The sequence below is a fragment of the Chiloscyllium plagiosum genome, chromosome 5 (genome assembly GCF_004010195.1).
Source record: "Chiloscyllium plagiosum isolate BGI_BamShark_2017 chromosome 5, ASM401019v2, whole genome shotgun sequence".
Lineage (NCBI taxonomy): Eukaryota > Metazoa > Chordata > Chondrichthyes > Orectolobiformes > Hemiscylliidae > Chiloscyllium > Chiloscyllium plagiosum.
Genome location: NC_057714.1, coordinates 85,094,049 through 85,117,905, shown reverse-complemented (window position 1 = coordinate 85,117,905; position 23,857 = coordinate 85,094,049). Strand labels below are relative to the sequence as shown.

Below are 23,857 nucleotides of genomic sequence, written 5' to 3'. Positions count from 1 at the left end.
GGCTGTTGTAGGCTGCAGCAGGACATTGACAGGATTCAGAGATGGGCTGAGAGGTGGCAGATGGAGTTCAACCTGGATAAATGCGAGGTGATGCATCTTGGAAGGTTGAATTTGAAAGCTGAGTACAGGATTAAGGATAGGATTCTTGGCAGTGTGGAAGAACAGAGGGATCTTGTTGTGCAGGTACATAGATCCCTTAAAATGGCCACCCAAGTGGACAGGGTTGTTAAGAAAGCATATGGTGTTTTGGCTTTCATTAACAGGGGGATTGAGTTTAAGGATCTTGTTGCAGCTCTATAAAACTTTGGTTAGACTGCACTTGGAATACTGCATCCAGTTCTGGTCGCCCTATTATAGGAAAGATGTGGATGCTTTGGAGAGGGTTCAGAGGAGGTTTACCAGGATGCTGCCTGGACCGGAGGGCTTATCATGTGAAGAGAGGTTGACTAAGCTCAGACCTTTTTTCATTGGAGAAAAGGAGGAGGAGAGGGGACCTAATTGAGGTATACAAGATAATGAGAGGCATGGATAGAGTCGATAGCCAGAGACTATTTCCCAGGGCAGAAATGGCTAACACGAGGGGTCATAGTTTTAAGCTGGTTGGAGGAAAGTATAGAGGGGATGTCAGAGGCGGGTTCTTTACACAGAGAGTTGTGAGAGCATGGAATGTGTTGCCAGCAGCCTGCTGGACATGCATATGGTCACAGAACTTTGAGGGTGTATACATGAGGATCAATGGTCAGCACAACATCGTGGGCTGAAGGGCCTGTTCTGTGCTGTATGTTCTATGTTCTATATTTCTATTAGGTTGTCCCTCACCTACCCCTGTTAAGTCTCCACTCTCTCTTTATAGCTAAAACCCTTCAAACCAGACAGCATCCTGATAAACCTTTTCTGTAATGTCTCCAAAGCCTCCATACCCTTCTGGTAATGTGACAACCTGAATTCTATATATTATTCCAAATGTGGCCTAACTAAAAGGCTGAAACATAGCTTGCCAGATTTTATACTCTTATGACCTGATCAAAGAAGACAATTATGCCTTATGCCTTCTTGACCACTTTATCCACTCGTGTTGCCATTTTAAGGGAACTGTGAACTTGTATGCTTAGCTCCCTACTTATGTTCATGCCTCTAAGGGTTCTACCATTTACAATGGGCCCTCCTACATTAGACCTTTCAAAATACATAACCTTGCATTTGTCTGAAGTACATTCCATCTGCCATTTTTTTTTCATCTGCCAAATCTCCAGCCTACCTGTATCCTGTTGTATCCTCTGGCAATCCTCTTCATTATCTGCATCTCACCAAATCAAACTTAAGAATCAGGTTATTTATGTTCTCCACCAAATCATTTATTACAAATAACAGGACTCCAGGCATTGATCATTGGAATACCATTGGTCATAAATGTCTAGTCTAAAAAAACACCTTTCCACTGCTATTCTGTCTTCTATGATCAAGCCAGTTCTGCATCCATCTTACCAGCTCACTATGGATCCCAAGTGACTTCACCTTTGTACCGGCCTATCATGAGGGACCTTGTCAAAGACCTTGTTAAAATACACGTAGACAATATCCACCACCCTGCTGTCCATCATCTTTGTGACTTCTGCAAAAAATGCAATCAAGTTTATGATCTATGACTTCCCCTACATAAAGCCATGCTGCCGAATGCAAATAAGTCCTTTTCTATTTTCCAAATGTGAATAATCCTGTCCCTAAGAATCTTCTCCAATAATTTCTCTACTTTTAATTTGCATTTAAACCAGGAAAGTCAATTGATAATTAAAGCTGTGGATAAAGAGCTTCTGGAGTGTCTAAGGCATGTTTTTCTCGAACAACATGTTAAGCAGACTAGAAGGCAGGTTATTTTGGATCTAGTATTATGTAATGAAAAAGGATTAATTAATTTATCCTTTAGGGATAAATGATCACAATATGATAGAATTTTTCATTATGTTTAAAAGTGAGGTTACTTAATATAAAGCAAGGGTATTGAATTTGAATAAGAGAAATTCTGAAAGTATGATGAATACATTGGCTGAGCTGGATTGGAAAAATGCAACTTTACATTGCATCAAAGGTCAATCCACTTTGGCCAACAAAAGAATTGCATACGATTAAAGGGGCTCTTATGGAACAGTGATAATGTCACTACCTCTGGGTCAGGAGGCCGAAGTTCAAGTTCTATCTGCTCTCGAGATTTGTAATAATATCTCTGAACAGGTTGATTGGAAAATATCCAAAAGGAAAAGCATATAAAATGTCCCAAATCTGAGGATTGTGAAGTTTTTAGAATATAGCAAAGGAGGACCAAGAAACTGATAAGGAAAGGAAGAATAGAACACAAATACAATCTAGCAAAAAAACATAAAAATTGACTCTAAGTTTCAGCGATCATGTGAAAAGGAAATGTTTGACTAAGACATTTAATAAAGGGTCAGGAGAATTTATAATATGGCAGAAAAACAACATTATTTATTTGTGTCTGTTTTCATGAGGGAAGATGCAAGAAATCTCCCAGATTTAGAGATCCAAGTGACTGGGGAGAATAAGGAGTTTAAGGAATTGATATTAGTAAGAAGGTTATGTTAAAGCAATTGAGAGAGCTGAAAATTGATAAGTTCCCAGGACCTGATAATTATTGTCCCAAACTGTTGAAGGAAGTGGCTATAGAAATAGTTGATGCATTAGTAATCATCTTGCAAAAGTCTACATTATCTAGAATGATTCCTGCCATTTGAACACTTACAAATGATGCCCATTGAAGGAAATAGCAATGGAAAAAAAAGTGGATCTACAAACCTGACAACCTAATGTCAGGAGTTGGGAAATGCTAGAATATATCAAGAATGTGATAAATGGAACTTAAAAATGATCTGTTGGGGCATAGTCACCTTGGATTTGTGAATGGAAAATCATGTTTGACAAACTTATTAGTATTTTATAAAGATAAAGGAGGTTATGGATGTTGTACATTTTGGATTTTCAGAAGATTTTTGAAAAAGCCCACCACAATATGCTGGAATGTAAAATTAAAGCACATTGTACAGGAGGTAATGCACTGGTGTGGATTATGGATTGGATAACAGGCATAATATGTAGGGTATGAATAAATGAGTTATCCTTATGTTGGAAAACTATGTCTAATGTGGTACTGGAAGAATCAGTACTTGGGCTCCTGCTGTTCACAACACTTATCAATGATTTGAATGCGGCACCAAACTGCAGAAGATTCAAAACTAAGCAGGAATGTGTTATGGGATCATGGCTGACCTGATTGTGGTCTCCATTCCATTTCCCCGTCTGTCCCCCATAACCTCTGACTCCCTTGTCTATCAAAAAAATCCGCCTTGAATGATCCAGCTAAGGAAGAGAATTCCGCAGACTCATACCCTCAGTAGAATCTTTGTCTCATCTCGATTTTGAAACAGATTTATTTTTTAAAACTCCATGCTTTCTAGTCCATGACCCTAATAAAAGTCATAAGAGATATTCTGTGTGACTATGGTAAACATTTTTTTCCTTATCATCCTCGATGTATCTGCAGTCTTTGACATGGATAACCACACTATGCTGCTCTAAAGCCTCTCCTCCTCTGTCATCCAGCTGAATTGGATTACGTTGGCTTGTTCCATTCTTATTTATTCAATCATAATCGGAGGATCATCTGCAATCTTTTCTCCTGCAATATTACCTCTGGAAATCTATAAGATCTATTCATGGTCCCCTCCTATTTCTCATCTACTTTCTGCTCCTTGGTGGCAGCTTCTGAAAAGATGAATTCCCACATAGGACACCCAGCACTAACATACCATTATCTTTCATGACCTTCCACTTTCTTTGAGTTGTCATATTGTTTATCCAGCGTTCAGTTCTGAATGAACAGATCTTTCTTCCAACTAAATTTCAGAATGACTAAAACCATTACCATCAGTCCCTGCCACAAACATTCTTCCCCAGCCGTGAGCTATATCACTTTCCTTCTAATTTATGAGGCAGAACCAGTGAATTCACATCTTCTAAAATTTTGTTTAACCCTAAGATGAGGCTCCATCTACAAATACACTCCATCAAGGCTACCAACTTTCACCTCCATAACAGCTCCGATTCTGTCTTTGTTTCAACTTATCTGCAACTGAAGACTTCATTCATGCTTTTACTTGACTATTCCGGTGATGTCCTGATTAGCATCTGGCCTTCCATTCTTCATAAATTTGAAATCAACCACAACTCTGCTACCTGCTTTATAACTCACCTCAAATTCTGTTCATTTGTCAACTTTGTCATTTGTAATTGCATTGGCCACAAGCCAGCCACATTCTGATTTAAAATTCCTTATCCTTGCTTTCAGATCCTCCAAAGCATGTGACTCCTGGTCCATATTTTGTTCTCCATCCTTTTTTTTTCTGTTCCTCAGTGATTCATCATATTGAGGAATGAGATTGATAAGTTCTTGGGAACTCATGGAATCAGTGGAATTGGGGGATCAAATGGCAAAGTGGGATTTATATGATTTAGCCATGTACTTGTTGAATAAGCAGGCTTGCTGCAAAGGGCCATGAAAATAGCTTACAAATGTTACTAAAAGTGATCGTGAAAAGAAACTTCAAAAGGTACATCAAAATTAATAAGAAATTCCATAGTTACGTAAACAGAAACCAAGTGATCAGGATTAATGTTGGCTCATGAAAGACTGAAAGTGAGGATATTGTCAATGACTTTGAGGAAATGGTAGACATGCTGAGTTATAGGAAGGATATTAAGCTGGAGAGGGTTCAGAAGAGGTTCACCAGGATGTTGCTGGGTATGGAAGGTTTGAGTTACAAAGAAAGGCTGAATAGGCAGGCACCTTTTCACTGAAGCGTAGGAGGTTGAGAGGTAACCTACCAGAGATTTATAAAATCATGAGGGGTATAGATAGAGTTAATAGTAGATGTTTTTTTTTTCCCCAAGGATTAGGGATTTCAAGTTGAGGGAGCATATTTTTAAGTTGAGAGGAGAAAGATTTCAAAAAGAAATGGGAGCTTTTTTTTTTACACAGAAGGTGGTTTGCGCGTGGAATGAACTTCCTGAGGAAGTGGTGGATTGGGGCACAGTTACAACACTAAAAGACACTTAGATAAGAACATGAATAGGAAAGGTTTGGAGGGATTTGGGCCTGGAGCAAGCATGTAGGACTGGATTATGTTCAGCATGGACTGATTGGGTTGTTTCTGTGCTGTATGTCTGTGTCTCTATGTTAGAATATGTTTGCTTCAGTATTTATGGTAGAAAAGGACAATGGCTTTCTGGAGCTCGCAAGGAAATTAATAATGGTTTGGGGAAAGGAAATGAATAAAATTAACATAAATAAAACATTTGATGATGAGGAAATTAATTAAACTAATGAGTGACAAATCCCCAAGACTTGATGGTTTCCATCTGGATATGTTAATAGAAGTAGGGGAGCACATTGCGGAAACTCTAATTAAAAGCTTTCAGAGTTCCCAAGTTTCAGGAATCATCCTTCTAAATTGGAAAATTGTGTATATCTCTGTATATTAGAAGGGCAAAAGAGAAAACCTAGGAAATTACAGACCAGTTGGCTTAATGTCTGTGGTGAGAAATGTGTTGGCGGCCATAATCGAGGATAGGGTAATTGAACATCTCACAAATTTTCAATTAATCAGGGAGAGCCAGCATGGATTTGTGACATGGAGGATATATCTGACAAACGTCTTTGAATTTTTCTGAAGAGCTGACTTAGTTCGTGGGCAGGGGAATGTCTGAGTGTTGTTTATCAAATGCCTTCTGGAAATCCATGTAAAGTCCCACATAAGAGACTGTTAACTAAGGTAGAAGCCCATGGAATTGAGGGCAAATTACTGACATGGCTGGCAATTTGTTTGAGTGACAGGCAACAGAAAGTAGGGATAATAGGTAGATACTGACTAGTATAGACTAGTATTATCCCATAAGGATCTGTGATAGGGGCTTAATTATTTGTACTTCATTAACAACTTGGAAAATGGCATAGTAAGTCACATATCCAAATTTGTTAATGTCACAAAGTTAGGCAGCAGTGCAGATAGTGTAGATGATCTTATATAATTACAAAGGAACATTGATAGACTAGGTGAATGAACAAAACTATGGCAGATGGATTTCAATATAAGCACGTGTAAGGTTATTTTGGACAGAAGAAAGGATAGATCACAGTACTTTGTAGATGATATGATACAGTGGAAGTCCAAACAGAATGGGGGTGTTTACAATCATAGATCTTTAAAATGCCACAAAGAGGTGCAGAAAATAATCAAGGCGGCCAATAGAATGCTGGCCTTGAAATCTAGAGGACTGGTGTTTAAGAATGCAGACGTTATCTGGCAGCATTACAAAGCCCTGGTTAGACTCCAGTTGGAATACAGTCAGTTCTGCTATAATGCTTGTTTCTTCAATGTAAATTCGCTATAACGTGATTGAAAAATTTAGACCATTTATAGAGCGCAAACTTTCCTTACCTGTATTGGTGATTCTGGCCCCCATTAGTTTAAAAGGTGTTGCTATTAAGTAATTTTCTAATAACGCAGGTCGTATGGGAATGCAACTATTGTGTTATATCAGAACCAACTGTACGGTAAACAGATCTGGGCACCACACCTTAGGAAGGATAAACTGGCCTTTGAGAGAGTACAGGGTAGTTTTACAAGACTGATACCTGGTCTTCAGAGGTTATGAGGAGAGATTATATAAATTTAAGTCTGTTTTCTCTAGAATTTAGAAGGTTAAGGGATTATCTGATCAAACTCTTAAAAATAATAACAAGAAAGAACAGGTTAGAAAAAGATAAACTATTTCCACTGGTTGGAGATTCTAGAACTGCTGGGCATAGTTTAAACGTAGGGCCAGATCGTTCAGGAGAGATCTTAGGAAGCATTCTATACACACATGGTAGCAGTTTGCAACTTTCTTCCAAAAAAGAAGTTGATGCTAGATCAGTTGGTAATTTTAAAATCTGAAATGGATAACATTTTGTTAAGCATTAAACGATATTGGCCAAAGGCAGATGTATGGGGTTAGGCCACAGATCTACCAGGATGGTATTGAATGTGGGAACAGGCTTGAATGCTGAATGACTTACTCCTATACTTATGTTCTGGAGCTTTGAGACCGTATGCACCTCCTATGTTATAGCATCTTAAATTTATGTTAAACTTAGCCGCCATTCCACTTCCTTCTTAAGAGCTTTCTTTAGACACTCCTTCTTTGACAATGTTTTGATCCCAATGTAGTTTGGTGTTATGTTTTGGTAGGTGAATTATGTGAAGCTTCTTAGGAGAATTACCTACATTAATAATGCTATATAAATACAAGTTGTTGTTGATGCACTTCAATGTCAACGCTTTATTTGTTCTTTACTCTTTTTACCAAATTGGACCCAGTCATAAGTGGACAGACTGCTGAGTAATCTTTCAATACAAACATTTCTAATTTGAATCACAACTTGTACTGGACAGGTTTTATGCATTACATGCCATAACCCATTTTGTTAAAATCAGTTTTTAATCATTGTTTCTGTCTTTGTCTTTCAGAATAATGAATTTGTTGAATTGAAAACCTTGGAACCCCAGTTCTGTTCTTATCATGGCTTGGTATCAGACGGATTGTATTGAAAAACCTCTTTGTAGAGCCTTCAGAAAACTGGGAACTTGTGTTGGTCAGAACCCTTGGCAGTTCTTGTTGATTCCTCTGTTTGTTTCTGGAGGATTCGGGGCAGGATTTTGTTTCTTTGCTGAAAATGAAAGCAATAACATAGAGGATCAATTCACACCCATTAATGGACCAGCAAAGTCAGTGAGAGAATTTATTAAAGAGCATTTTCCAACCAATGATTCTCAATTTTTCTCCAGACAGAGACTTTATACAGAGGGGACATTTGCTTCTTTGATTGCTGTTTCAAAAGATGGCAACGTTCTAACAAAAGTAGCATTTGAAGAGATTCTGTTTCTTGATAAGAAAATCAAAGACTTTCAAATTATTGACAATGGCACAGCCTACAATTATTATAATCTTTGTGCAAAAACAGCAAACACTTGTTTCTCAAATGCAGTCTTAGCTTTGCTACACTATGATCCTCACCTCGTTGAGAGTACCAATATTTCTTACCCAATAGCAAATCATGCTTTTATTGCTAGTACAGTGGGTGGTGTTGAATTAGATGAAAATGGAACTATTATAAAAATGGCAAAAGCTTTAAAGTTACATTATCCTTTAAGAGAAGATGATGAAGCATATAAGAGACTCAGTTTGCTGTGGATTGAAAAGTTTCTTCGTGAATTCCCAATGGACCTTACAAATTCATCTCGTATTGAGGTAAGGATTTAAAGTACGCAGGTTATCACTTGGAGAATTCCCTCTCTTGTCCCAGTAGAATTTGACCTTGCAGCATGATCCGAATAGATGTCAAAGCCTGGATGGCCAATCCATAATTCATGTGATAATAGCCAGATTTATGAGAGATCAGTCCTTATTTCAGTTGTATCTGCAAGTTCCTATTGCTAGGGAACATATGATGCCTTTTTATGATGTCTTTGTAAGCTAGAGTGCCTTACACCTTTAAGGGATACATCAAAGCTCTGCACATGCTGTATTATTGCAGTACAGTCTTTATTGTGTTAGTAAATAGCATACTTGACAAAGTAATCCACCATGCAAAGCAATTTCTCAAATCATGAGGGCAGGGTAAATAGACAAAGTCTTTTCCCTGGGGTTGGGGTATCCAGAGGGTGTAGGTTTAGGGTGAGGGGAAAAATTCAAAAAGGACTTGGGGGGGCTACTTTTTCCTGCCAAGGGTGCTGCGTGTTTGGAATGAGTTGCTAGACGAAGTGATGTAGGCTGGTGGAATTACAACATTTAAAAGGCAACTGGATGGGTATATGGATAGGAAGGGTTTAGAGGGATATGGGCCAAGTGCTGGCAAATAGGATTAGATCATCTGGTCAGTATAGATGATTTGGACCAAGACTCTATGACTCTTAGCTTTGCTGCAAGTGGTCAATCAACCCAATCTGTTTGTATGATAAACCTGCCATCCCAGGAATCAGTCTGGCACACGTTCACTGCATTATTCCTGTCAATTATACTTTCCTTCAGTAAGGAAACTAAAACTGCATGCAGTACATTAGGTGTGGTCTCACCAAGGCCCTATGCAGTTGCAGTGAGACTTCATTGCTCTTGTACTCAAACCCTCTTGCAATGAAGGCCAGTGTAACATTTGCTTTACTAACTGCTCGTGGGCTATCTGCATGCTTGCTTTCAATCAGTGATGTGCAAGGTCACCCATGTCCCTTTGAGCATCAAAATCTACCACTTACATAGTACTCTGTTTTCATTGTTTTTCCTACCAACATAGACAACTTCATGTATTTGCCCGCTCACTCAATATAACTAAATTATTTTACAGCCTCTTCACTTTCTCCTCACCATTCTTGTTTCCTCTTATTTCTGTGTAGTCAGCAAACCTGGACATTTGATTCCCTCATCCAAATTATTGGCACAGTAGATACGGTGAATTGCTGGGCCCCATGCAGTGAACCTGTGTGACTTCACTAATTGATACATTCTGCTCTGGAAAACACCCACTTATTGCTACTTTCTGTTTCCCGTTTGCTAACCAATTCTTAATCCGTGCCAGTACTTTAACTCCAACTGTGTGCGCTTTAGTTTTGCATACAAACCTTGAATGTCAGTTCTCAAAGTTTTCTGATTATTCAAATGCACCACATCATTCGTCCTTGATCATCTATTCTACTAATTATGCCCTGAAAGAAAAACCACTCCGGTCAGTTTGTCAAACATGAAAAGATTTACAAGGATGCTGCCAGGGTTGGAGGATTTGAGCTATAGGGAGAGGCTGAAACAGGCTGGGGCTGTTTTTCCTGGAGCTTCGAAGGCTGAGGGGTGACCTTATAGAGGTTTACAAAATTGTGAGGGGTATGGATAGGATAAATAAACAAAGTCTTTTCCCTGGGGTGGGGGAGTCCAGAACTAGAGGGCATAGGTTTAGGGTGAGAGGAGAAAGATATAAAAGAGACCTATGGGGCAATCTTTTCACGCAGAGAGTGGTATTTGTATGGAATGAGCTGTCAGCAGTAGCTTGGAGTATTTTAACTTTGTGCTAATCTCCAGCCTTTTCCCCAAACCTCTGCATGTTGTATTTATTTAAACTGAAAACAATTCCCTCAATTGAATTTGATTCCTTCAGATTTCCTGGCAGTGCATTCCCTACCTTAATTACTTGCTGAGTGAAATTTTAGCACCTCATTTTTTTTTTGTGCAAAACACCATAAAGCTATGCTCTCTGGTTCTTGATCTGCAAAAGTGGGAGCAACTTCTCCCGGTCCATTCTTTCTAGATTCTTGAATTTGAAAACTTCTCTCAAGTCTCCTGTTTGCCTTCTCCTCTCAAAGGAAAATAATGCAAGTTTCTTCAAACCTTCAAACCTTCCTCATAACTGAAGTGTGTCATCCCTGGAAATTTTCTCATAAACCTTTTCTGCATTCTGGCATTCACAGCCTTTAAGTAATCATATTGAAATTTTCCAAGTGTCCTTTTATCACATTCTTTCTCATAGACTCAAGCTGATAAAGCACAAAATAGTCTATAATTTCCTGTTTTCTTCCTCCCACTGTATTTAAATTGGAGGGTGGCAAATGTAACCCCACTATCTGTGGGACTGTTCCACAAACTGCAGAATTTGTGAAGGTGATAACCAACTCATCCACTACCTCTACAATCATTTTCTGCATGAAATGATCCCATTTCCTCTCTGTTCTGCACATTCATGAGATGGTCAGATGATGATTTAAGACTGATTTTATCCAAAGAGCTTTCAGCCTTGCAGCTGTACCATTATGGGTGCCATTTGTTGATCAAACTCTGAAACCCAAAATGGAGGATGTTCATAGAGTGAGGTTCTTCAGTCCATAGACCTATCTGTGCTAATTCTACTTGCAACACCTGGCCCATCGCCTTGAATGTTATGGCATTTCAAGTTCTCATCCATGTACTTTTTAAAGGCCATGAGGTTTACCATCTCCACTGCTCCCTCCCTGGCAGTGCATTCCAGATTCAATCCAGCCTCTGGGTGAAAAATCCTTTCCTCAGATACCCTCTCAATCTCGTCCTTCATCTTAAAATTATTCCCCTCGTTATTGACCCTTCTACTAAGGGGGACAGCTACTTCTTATCACCCTATCCATTCCCTATATATCTTATGTGCCTCAATTTGGTCACCCCTCTACCATCTCAGCTTTGAAGAGAAGTTAGATAGGCTTGGGTTTTTTTTTAGAACAGAAATGCTCCAACCCAATGCAACATCCTGGTGATTCTTCTCTGCACCCCCTTCAGTGCAATCATATCCTTTCTATAGTATGGCAGCCAGGACTGCAAACTGTACTTCAACTATGGCCTAAACAAACTTTCATTCCAATATAACCTCCTTGCTCTGATAATCTATGCCATGACTGACCAGAAGACATTTGGGACGCTTGCCTTTAACTCTCCTATTAACCTATCCAGCCGCCTTCAGGGATCTGTGGACAAGCACCCTAAGATCCCTCTGTTCCTCCGATCTTCCTAGTGTCCTAGGTTTCATTGAATACTTCCTTATATTGTTATTTCTTCTAAAATGCATTACCTCATTCTTTTCAGGATTGAATTCTATCTGGCTCATCTGACCAACATATCCAATTCTTCCTGTACGCTAAAACTTTCTTACTTGGTATTAACTACCTGGCCAATCTTCCTCTCATTTGCATTCCTCCTACATTTTCATCTATATCGTTTATAAATGCCATGAACAATAAGGAACTCAGCACTGATTCCTGTGTTACTTCACTATACACCAGCTTCCAGTCACACAAACAGCCTTCTACCACCACCCTCTGTCTTCTACCATTAAGCCAGTTTTGGATTCATCTTGCCAAGTTATCTTGGATCCTGTGTGATTTTACCTCATTTAGAGTCTCCCATGTTGGACCTCGTCAAAGGCTTTGCTGAAATCTATGTAAACAACTTCAATTGTGTGACCCTCATCTATGCACCTGATTGAGTTTCTCAAGGTGGCAATCAGATTTGTTAGGAATGACTTCCCTCTGACAAGGGAGGCCTGGCTGACTACTCCTGATCAAAACCTTGCCTCTATAAGTAGCAATGTGGAGCTTGAACACTAACCCATGCTATCTGGGACAACTCCCATTTCTGTGCTGCAAATTCTATGCAAAATATATAAATTTGTTAAAAATGGTTTCCAAAATTGTTGAAAATTATGAATTAATAATTATTAATTACTAACATGCCATAATACTACAGATGTCAGGAGATAATGGACTGTACATCACTTGGGAACTGAATATGGTCTGTTAGGCTGTAGAGCCAGATTTATGAGCAGCACTCATTTTACCAGTAAATATGAATAGTGTTTGAAGTTAATTGGCGTTTTGTCCTCCAATAGGCTCTCTTTTGTGCCAAATGCTCAGTTCTTTTGTCATTTGGTTTTTCCATGCCCTTTCTGACTGCCCAATTCCAGGCACAACTACAGCAGTAAGATCCATCCATGCATTGACTCTGATCCTCGACAACTTTAGGACTCACTTGTAAACATTCCAGTATCACAGATAGAATATATAAATGCCCATCATATACAATGTACCAAACATAATGTTGGATTCAAGTCATTGAATACACTGAATGGCTTCCTTTTTGTGTTGGAAGATTGTATGAATGGACAAAGGAATCTTTTCAATTGTTGTTGTACATTCATAAGGATGTTGTTACTTGTTCATCGTGTGTAAATAACATCTATTTTAACTACTTCCAGGTTTCACATTTTACTTCCGTCTCAAGGCAAGAAGAATTTGAGAAAACTTCCAAAAGAATCATTCCTCTTTTTTCTGTAACATATTTGCTATCAATATCCTTTTCCATCTTGTCTTGTATGAGGTAAAGTTAATTTGTATGGAACTTGGTGCATATGTTTGTTTCCATAAATACTTAATAGAAATGTAAAAGCTTGTTACTTTACTGAAGATATGTTGCTTATTTTCAGGCTTGACTGTGTGAAAAATAAGATCTGGGTTGCTGCTATGGGAGTTATATCAGCTGGATTAGCTGTGCTTACTGGCTTTGGATTGCTACTCTTTTGTGGAATGTCATTTGCCATCAATACTGCAAATGCACCCTTTCTGATTCTAGGTCAGTATCATCTCAACAACATGTGAATTATCATTGTTTGTTAGGTAGGCTTCTCCGTAAATTTTGTTCTGGTAGGTTCCAAAGATATTTTTGGTAATAATAAATTGGTAGTACTGTACATTGCAATCTGACAGCATTCTGTTCATTGCTTGTGACTAAAACCCATTATACAAAAGATACATGGCAGCAACATCAGTACTTGGCTATAACTTAGCATGCATATAATCTCCACTTACAGATGAACTTGGCAAATAATAACCTTTAGGTTATCTTTAATTAATCTTTAGCACACAGTATTTATGTCAACTAGCATAGCTGTTATAACTTATTCATACTACATAAATCCCAGGCTTATTCACAAATGTTTCTCTCTTTCTAATATCCAACCCAAAGCAACAAAACCATCAACTCTAAAACATCAATTATGTAGTCCTATCAGTGTCATTAGTATCAATGATAACTCGCATTCCTCTCCAGCCCTAAAGAGATTTCCTTAACTCTGGCACTGCACAGACAATACAGCTTTCACGTATCTCTCAGGTGCAAAGAACTGAATCTATCCTAATTATCATGTCCCCAATGATTACTATATTTCTATTTCATCACCCCCATTGAAATGACTTCCTGTGAAATGGTGTTACGGTCAGTTTTCTCTTGCTTACTGCAATCTCTACAATTGTCAGCACAGCTTGCAAGAATCTCGTAATTGGTGGACAGTTCTGTGGACCAAGGCTCCATGAATGCAATCCCCCAAGTCCCCATACCTGCCTAATTTTCAGTCATATCTTCAATGCAAATTTATATTGCATAGTGTAGGGATGTAACTGCCTCCTGGCTCAAGTGTTCAGTAACCTGATGTGCCACAATATCTGCATTTCCCTGCACTCATATCACATTACCACCACTGGACTCACAGTAAGTAGGCAAAAGTGAGTACTGTAGATGCTGGAAACCAGAGTTTAGATCAGAGTGGTGCTGGAAAAGCACAGCAGGTCAGGCGACATCCGAGGAGCAGGAAATCAATGTTTCGGGCAAAAGCCCTTCAAAAGTGGGCCTCTTGAGTTGTGTCTTTTATCCTCTCCTATTTATTTCTCACTCTGGATAGCTTACTTCTTGGAATAAACCTTAAAACATCCCTGTTCTCCTTTGAAGTGAATTCTCACTTTGCACCAAATTCCCAGTTTCACTCACTTAGTCTTTGTCTCAGGTGAAGTCACCAGTCACATTAACCATGCTCTTTATTAACGATGATTTCTGTTTAGCCATCAGGCGTAGTGGTATATAACGTTAGGTATTAAACTGCTGTACTTAAAGAGCACAGTTCTCCTGTTGGACTATTAGAAAGGACAGATGCATAATTATCATGAATCTAGTTTGAGCAGCTGGAAAGATCCCCATTCCTGGCTTTTCCTCCAGACCTTGTGAAAGGCAAGAAGATAGATGCATTTCTGTCACAAGACTACAACAGGATAAAATCTCTTCAAAATAATTCTAAAATTATGGATCCATTTCTACATGCTTTAAAAATATGGAGGCAAGTTTTCATATTCAGTACAGTGTAATAAATACCTTCAATATATTTTATTCCTAATGGAATAATGCTGGGGTATACATGGACATTTTGTGAATGGATTATCTGTTCACTGGTATTAGTAATAAGCAAAGGTGTGATGTAGCACTTCTAAAGAACAAGAGATGTTGCAATCTTTAATTATGTATAAGTTGGTTCAGTCTTCCTCTTTTATCACTGTTCCCTTCTAATTAGCAAACCATGCACCAACACTCAGTACTAGTGCTCAATGTAACTGTTTCACAAAGTGTTCCACATTCAAGTATACATCATGAACGCAAAAAGAAAAATTTTTTTATTCGCTCATCAGCTGTGGGTGTCTTTGACTGATTCTGCATTTATTGCACTTCTTAGTTGCCCTTGAGTAGGTGGTGATGAATTGTTGTTGCAATCCCATTGGTTTAGGTAGACCAAAATGACAATAGGAAGGGAATTTCAGAATTTTGATCTAGTAACACAGAATAAATGGCAACATATTTCCAAGTATAGATAGTAAATGATTTAGACGGGAATTTGAAAATGTAAAAGCTGAACAAATTGACAGACTTATTTTACATTACACTTGAATCTGCAGGTATTGGCGTGGATGATATGTTTATTATGCTCGCCAGTTGGCAAAAGACACAAGTGCATAGTAGAATTGAAGATCGTCTGGCAGAGACTTATGCTGAAGCAGCTGTTTCTATTACAATCACCACTCTAACTGATGTTTTGGCCTTTTATATTGGCATTATGACACCTTTTCGATCTGTGCAGTCATTCTGTGTTTACACAGGCACAACTGTTCTATTGTGCTTCATTTACAACGTTACATTTTTTGGAGCTGTCCTTGCATTGAACGGGAGAAGAGAAGCCAGTAATAAGCATTGGTTGACATTCAGAAAGGTTGAAGAAGATCATAAACCAGGAGAATCCAAATTCCATGGATTATGTTGTGTAGGTGGGACATACGATCAGGACTTGGGTACAGAATCAGAACTCAAAGTTTATTTTTTCTTTAAGAAATACTATGGACCATTCCTTACAAATCAATGGACCAAGGCAATTGTGGTGCTCCTGTATGTTGGATATTTAACTGGCAGTATTTATGGCTGTTTACACATCAAAGAAGGAATTGATCTCAGAAATCTGGCTTTTGATGATTCATATTTGATTAAGTTCTATGATGACGAAAGTAATTTTTTCTCAAAATATGGACCACGAGTCATGGTTACTGTTACTGACTCTGTGAAATATTGGGATTCCAGTGTTCAAGAAGAAATTGAAACCTGCATGGACAGATTGGAAAACAACTCGTATGTAGATCCTGAGCTGTCCGAGTCCTGGCTTCGTGTGTACATTGACTATTCTAAAAAGATGTCAATAGGTATAAGGGAGAAGACTACATTCATTGGAAATTTACCTAAATTGTTTAAGTTTGTCTCTTCATTTCAACAAGATATTGAGCTGTCAGAAGATAATATGAGTATTACAGCTTCACGATTTTTCATTCAAATTGTGAATGCCAGTGATCCGTTTGATCAAAAAAACATGTTGATTGAATTAAGAAACTTGACAAATGAGTGTAGAATCCCTTTACTTGTGTATCATCCAGCATTCATCTATTTTGATCAATTTCTTGTGATAGTGACCAATACAGTCCAGAATGTAATTATAGCAGCTATTGCTATGTTGGTCATTTCTTTACTATTAGTACCTAATCCAGTTTGTTCTTTATGGGTAACATTTGCTATTGCATCTGTTTTAGTGGGTGTGGCTGGCTTTATGGCTTTCTGGGGTGTCAACTTGGATTCCATATCTATGATTAATCTGGTCGTTTGTATTGGATTTTCTGTGGATTTTACAGCTCATATTACATATGCATTTGTTTCAAATGATAAAACAAATGCCAATGAGCGAGCCATTGATGTGCTATACACCCTTGGCTATCCCATTCTACAGGGGGCTCTTTCAACTATTCTGGGTGTTGCAGTGTTGTCTATTGCAGGTAGTTACATATTTAGAACATTTTTTAAGATCATGTTTCTTGTTATATTTTTTGGTGCTGTTCATGGTATTGTATTTATGCCAGTGTTTTTGACATTTTTACAAGCTTGTGGCAAACAGCATAATGGTGCCTCAAATGGACAAAGTAGTAATGCCCACAGCTACCGGCATGTTCATCATAGCAAAGTAAATGGAGATGCTTCCTGTGAACTGACGGAAAAATAATAACAGTTGCTGTTATATGAGACCAAAGAGATCTGTAGCAACTTTATTAACTTGCCATGCACCATCCAACATAAGCATTTTTCTTCCATTCCCATCAATTTGAAATCAAGAGCAATAACATCCCCTATTACACTTTGGTGTTTCCTAAGGACAATGGAGCTCTTCAATTTCCACAGGATTAGTTTCCTCTTACAGACCTGAAAAGCAATAATTCGTTAATACTTAAAAGAATATTTCTTGATTGATAATATTTTCAATGCTTTCATCTCAACATTTCCTCTATGTCAATTCTTTCAATTAGCCGTTCACCTTGGTTCCTTAGTCAAATGTTTCTCTTCCAGGACTTAGAAATAAATATAAATATTGCTATAGTGAACATTATATATAATGCTCTCAAATCAAAAGGTTGTTCATAGTAAAGCAAGTATGAATTATGACAAACTGAGTCTCCACCACTGTTGTTATCAAGCTGGTTGTGACATCCAGCACTGGGTGAGTAGAAATTACCTGTAATTGACTATTTGGAAAATTACAATGATTGTTTTCAGTCATCCTTCCAACTCCGTTCTCTCAGAATTGACTCTATCTCTTAGTACCAGTCTTGACTCTAAACCAATTTGTTTGTAAACTTGCCATCACATTCAAACCAACAAAGAGATTGAGATCATATATTCAAGCCCTCAACAAGGCTGCCATTTTCCATGTCCATAACATTGTCCAACTTTGCATCTACCACTAAAACCCACATTTTATCATAGAGTCCTCACAGTGTGGAATAGGACATTTGGCCTAACAAGTCCATACCAACCCTCCGAACAGGATCCCACTCACCCATTCTCCTACCCTACATTTCTCCTGGCTAATGCACCTGCCCTAGACATCCCTACACACTATAGGCAATTTAGCATGGCTAGTTCACCCAGCCTGCACATCTTTGGGCTGTGGGAGGAAACTGGAGCACCTGGAGGAAACCCACGCAGACACGGGGAGAATATGCAAAGTCCATACAGACATCTGGTTGTTATCCAACCTTCAACCGTCTGTTAACTTGAGATAATCTAAACCTCTGCTCCTTGTGTCTTTATTCATGGTAAATCTTGTTCCCCTTTCACCCTTGTGTTCCCTGATGTAGATTGGATACTGGTCAAGCAACACCTTAGTTTCTAAATTCTCATCCTTGTATTCAAATCCCTCTATAATGCTCCTAAAAGCAATATAATTTTCTCTGGAATGACAAACCTACAAGATATCTGTGTTCATCTCCTTGTGCTATCTTGAGTGTTCCTGACATTAATCTGTCTACCACTGGTAACAATGCCTTTAACTGCCTAGGCTCATAGCTTAGAAATTCCTTTGAAGCCTTCTTCCACCTCCATTCTGTACTTTCCTCCTTTACTTCTTTAAACCTAGCTCATTTGGTCATTTAACATAATGTCTTTTGTGGATCTGTGCCATATTTTATCATGATTTTGAGGTGCCAGTGTTGGACTGGGGTGGACTAAGTTAAAAATCACACAACACCAGCTTATAGTCTAACAGGTTTATTTGGAAGCACTAGCTTTCGAGGCACTGCCTCTTTATCAGGTGGTCGTGCCTCCTGAAATAATATCACAACCACCTGATGAAGAGGCCGTGCCTCAAAAGCTAGTGCTTCCAAATATACCTGTTGGACTATAACCTGGTGTTGTGATATTTTCTTATGCCTTTGTAAAATACCCTGGGGTGTTTTATTGTGTTATATGTATTATGTAAATGTTAATTATTGTTATGGTTGTATTCTGCCATCGGATACCAGTTGCACTTTGCAAGTCCATGTGTAGAAACCCTGTGGCTGTGAAAAGGTACATTTTAAAGGCTACATCTTTCTTTACTGATGATCCAGAGGAGGGAGCCTCTTGGGAGTACAGAACTTGAATAGTAAATGCTGTTGACGCTTTTTGTCTTGAATTCATTAGGACAGTGGAGTGCCACAAGGATCGGTGCTGGGCCTCAAATCAAAAGGTTGTTCATAGTAAAGCAAGTATGAATTATGACAAACTGAGTCTCCACCACTGTTGTTATCAAGCTGGTTGTGACATCCAGCACTGGATGAGTAGAAATTACCTGTAATTGACTATTTGGAAAATTACAATGATTGTTTTCAGTTATCCTTCCAACTCCGTTCTCTCAGAATTGACTCTATCTCTTAATACCAGTCTTGACTCTAAACCAATTTGTTTGCAAACTTGCCATCACCTTCAAACCCGAAAAAGGATTTGAGTCATATATTCAAGCCCTCAACTAGACTGCCATTTTCCATGTCCATAACATTGTCCAACTTTGCATCTACCACTGAAACCCACATTTTATCATAGAGTCGCCACAGTGTGGAAAATTGGTCTAACAAGTCCACACCGACCCTCTGAACAGTATCCCACTGTCCCTATTCTACTACCCTACATTTCTCCTGACTAATGCACCTGTCCTAGACATCCCTGAACACTATAGGCACTTAGGCATGGCCAGTTCACCCAGCCTGCACATTTTTAGGCTTTTGGAGGAAACTGGAGCACCTGGAAGAAACCCAAGCAGACATGGATAGAATGAGCAAAGTCCTCACAGACAGTTGCCCGAAGCCAGAATCGAACTAAGTCCCTGGCACTTTGAGGCAGCAGTGCTAACGACTGAGCCACCATGCCACCCCAATTTATGGCTCTGTTACCTCTAGAATTAACTCTTTTGCACATCTGGTTGATATCCAACATTCAACTGTCTGTTAACTTGAGATAATCTAAATTCCTCTGCTCCTTTTGTTTTAATTCACAGGAAATCTTTTCCCCCTTTGACCCTTGTGTTCCCTGATGTAGATTGGATACTGGTCAAGCAACTCCTTAGTTTCTAAATTCTCATCCTTACATTCAATACCCTCTATAATGCTTCCAAAAGCACTATAATTTTCTCCAGAATGACAAACCTACAAGATATTTGTGTTCATCTAGTTGTGGCATCTTGAATGTTCCTGACATTAATCTGTCTACCATTGGTAACTATACTTTTAACTGCCTAGGCTCAAAGCTTAGAAATTCCTTTGAAGCCCTTTTCCAACTCTCTTCTGTATTTTCCTCCTTTACTCCTTCAAACCTAGCTCATTTGGTCATCTAACATAATGTCTTTTGTGGATCTGTGCCATATTTTATCATGATTTTGAAGTGCCAGTGTTGGACTGGGGTGGACTAAGTTAAAAATCACACAACACCAGTTTATAGTCTAACAGGTTTATTTGGAAGCACTAGCTTTCGAGACATTGCCTCTTTATCAGGTGGTCGTGCTTCCTGATAAAATATCACAATCACCTGATGAAGAGGCAGTGCCTCGGAAGCTAGTGCTTTCAAATAAACCTGTTGGACTATAACCTGGTGTTGTGATATTTTATTATGGTTTTGTAAAATACCCTGGGGTGTTTTACTGTGTTGAAGATATTATGTAAATATAAATTGTTGTTATGGTTGTATTCAGTCATCGGATACCAGTTGCACTTTGCAAAAGTCCAAGTGTAGAAACCCTGAGGCTGTGAAAAGGTACATTTTAAAGGCTACATCTTTCTTTACTGTTGATCCTCTTGGGAACTTGAATAGTAAACGCTGTTGAAGCTTTTGGTCTTGAACTCGTTAGGACAGAAGCTCAAGATTACCAAATACAAAAGCGATTAACAATTTATACTGCATGAGAAAGGGTGCGGGATAACATTGGTTAAAAGACCTGGAACGTATTATGAATATAATTTAAATTTACCAGTTGGGCTTGCAATGCCATTGGCTTACACGATGAAGTGATGGCTTAGTAGTAGCATTGCTGGACTATTAATCCAGAGACCCCAGGTAATGATCCAGACATGTGGGTTTGAATCCTGCCACGGCAGATAGTAAAGTCATGAAACCAATGTTGATGTTAGGAAAAACCCATTTGCTTCACTGATGTTCTTTAGGGAAGGAAACTGCCATCCTTACCTGGTTTTATCTACATGTAACTCCATACCCACAGCAATGTAGTTGACTCTTAACTGCCCTATGGGCCATTAGGATGCAATCTGTGCAGTCGCAGAAGCATCTGAAATTGAATATATTTTTGCAATTGCTTTTATATGGTGTATCAGATTAATGTGTAACAAACTGTGTCCTGCATTGAATATAACATGTTTTTCTTGTCTTTTGATATACTCATGTCTACAACGACTGTGCCTAATAAGATGAACTACTTTATTAACATATTATTGTCACAAGAAGAGATTGCAGTGTGATACTACTGTCATAATCAATATTGTCTGAAAGCATCTTATTCAAATAAAGAGCATGGCTTCACTGCAGTTATACTCAATAAATTGTATTTGTACTCTTGCATCTACCACTACCACCACATAGGCTTCTATACGCTTCTGGTAATATGGAGACCAAAAATATTTACATCACTTTAAATATGATTAACTTAAATTTTGGACAAATTTATGTAATTTTTCTTTTCAATTCTATGCTTTTTTTAAAACCCGTTATCAGTGTATGTCATTAATTTTAATGATTTGTGTACCTGAACTTCGAGATCCTTTTGTTTCTCAACATGTCTTCTGCAAGGAATATGCAAGTGTATTCTTCTTTCCACCAAAAAAACTTCTTAAAAATCTGGGTTGAAGTTTATTTACTGATTACATGCACATGCGGCAAGATTATTAATATCTTCCTGTGTTTTGTTGTAATCCTCTTCTTCTATATCCACAAATGGTGTAACTGGCAAATTTTCAAATTGTATTTACGCTTGAACAAAATCATGTGATGGTTATCGTACAAATAAGAGATTCCTGGATGTGTTAATTTAAGTCATTGTATTTCAAAACACAGTTGTTTTGCAAGGAACTTTTAAATCCTCCATGAAATTCCTTATCAGAAACCTTGTTATGACACTGCAGTGAACCACTCTGTTTTTTTAATCAAACACCCAGAAAAGCTCATCGCATAATCTCTTAAAATATGAGTGACAAGAGAACTCCAAATTCCAGGATTTAAAGAAAATAATATCAATTTTTTTAATTTTAAAAGTGAACATTAAATAACAAGCATCCACAACTCTAAGCCCCTGTCTCTTAACTGCTAATTAGCATATATACTAAGTGTGTGAAAATAGACAAGTCCTCTGGGCTGGATGGGATCTATCCTTGGATCCTCTGGGAAGCAAGGGAAGAGATTGCCGAGCCTTTGGCATTGATCTTCAAATCATCATTGTCTACAGGAATAGTGCCTGAGCTGCCATGTTCGTACTGCTGGCAAAATAGTATGGCAACAGGAAGACATCAGGTTCCCCAACCAACTCATCTGCCTATCATTTGCCAGTCCTCTCACTTCCCAAATAGACAGTGACACTTCATTCCATCATGTTTAACTACCTTGGGTATTTTATTTTACAATATAATATAGAGGGGTAATACGAATTGTGCGGTTAAGGTTGTTATGAAGTTGAAGGCATGTACGGTACCTTTAAGAGAGAGTGAATGTTGTTTTGAACAGAGATTACAAGCACCTGTGTATATGAGTAGATGGCAGTCTCACAGTGTACTGGAAAATTGAAATTATATAACGTTTAGCTGTGAAATGGATATCTGAGTTGGTTGCTGTTTTGACAACAATTTGAATTTAACCAATCAGTTTAAATTATGCCCGATACTAAAACCCAACTGAGTTTGAATTTATTGTTTTTCCAACATCGAATCAATGAGACAATCTAATGATGGGAATATAAAAAGACAGGAATTTTGAAAGTTGAAGAGAAAGCAACTGTCATCAAGAGTGACCCAATACATGAGGAAACACTCTCTATCAAAGGTATCTATTCATATGAAACATATTTGCAGTAAAGAGAAAGACGACAACCCTGGGAGATCTTCAGCCAGAAGAAACAGAAACTGATGGTGACAGCAGCCATGTGGATTTGAAATTAAGTTGATGTAATTTTAATAAGTGTCTTATTGGAATAGCATATTATTATCAAAATGGAGGTAGAGACCGTAGATACTTGTGAATTGGTCACATTTTGAAGAATTTTTAAAGCTGAAATTAAGGGGTCAACTAATACATGAGGTATTCTTTTCAAGGGGATGAAATTCATGCTTGGTATGAATCAAAAAATGGACAAACAAAAGCCAAATCTCTCTATAAAATAATAAATAACAAAAGGGAAAATAATTATGGTGACTATTGAATATTTATCAGCAAAATACCTGTCTCCATTCTGCCTGCTATGGTAGAATGGCACTGTTGTACCGTATTCCAGCTCCCAAGTACTGTAAAGTGCATGTAGGTCTACACATACTGTAATACAGTAATTCTGAAAATCTGGAGTGGTGTGTGACACCTGGCGGACTGGAAGACCCAGAATGGATGGTACGGCCATCAGACTGGAAAGCCTGAGTGGAGCGCAATGGGCTAATGCACTGACTCATAAATGTCGATATGTTATCTGTGAAGCACTAAGGTCGACTTATACACAAGATACATGGAAAATACAAGATTTTTTGGACAAAAATATGACATAAAGATGAGATCGACCTATACATGAGTATAGAACTAGGAACATAGAACATTACAGCGCAGTACAGGCCCTTCGGCCCTCGATGTTGCACTGCCCTGTCACACTAATCTGAAGCCCATCCCACCTACACTATTCCATGTACGTCCATATGCCTGTCCAATGACGACTTAAATGCACTTAAACTTGGCAAATCTATTACCGTTGCAGGCAAAGCATTCCATACCCTGACTACTCTCTGAGTAAAGAAACTACCTCTGACATCTGTCTTATACCTATCTCCCCTCA

The 23,857-nt window shown here is 38.3% G+C and overlaps 1 protein-coding gene across 4 annotated transcripts in view; it reads left to right on the top strand.

The window, feature by feature from the left end:
• The window catches only part of LOC122550057 (patched domain-containing protein 3-like), a 50,759-nt gene extending 31,302 nt beyond the window's left edge, over positions 1-19,457 (top strand). For 3 of the 4 annotated variants that reach the window (XM_043690522.1, XM_043690523.1, XM_043690521.1), the window contains 4 exons: positions 7,578-8,358; positions 12,866-12,987; positions 13,094-13,239; positions 15,384-17,499. In XM_043690522.1, the coding sequence (XP_043546457.1) occupies positions 7,630-8,358; positions 12,866-12,987; positions 13,094-13,239; positions 15,384-17,020 (2,634 nt within the window). In that variant the 5' untranslated portion in view covers positions 7,578-7,629 and the 3' untranslated portion in view covers positions 17,021-17,499. Of the gene's footprint in view, positions 1-7,577; positions 8,359-12,865; positions 12,988-13,093; positions 13,240-15,383; positions 17,500-19,021 lie in introns of those variants that run through there. The other variant, XR_006311732.1, reaches the window with a different exon arrangement.
• Positions 19,458-23,857: the final 4,400 nt, after the last annotated feature.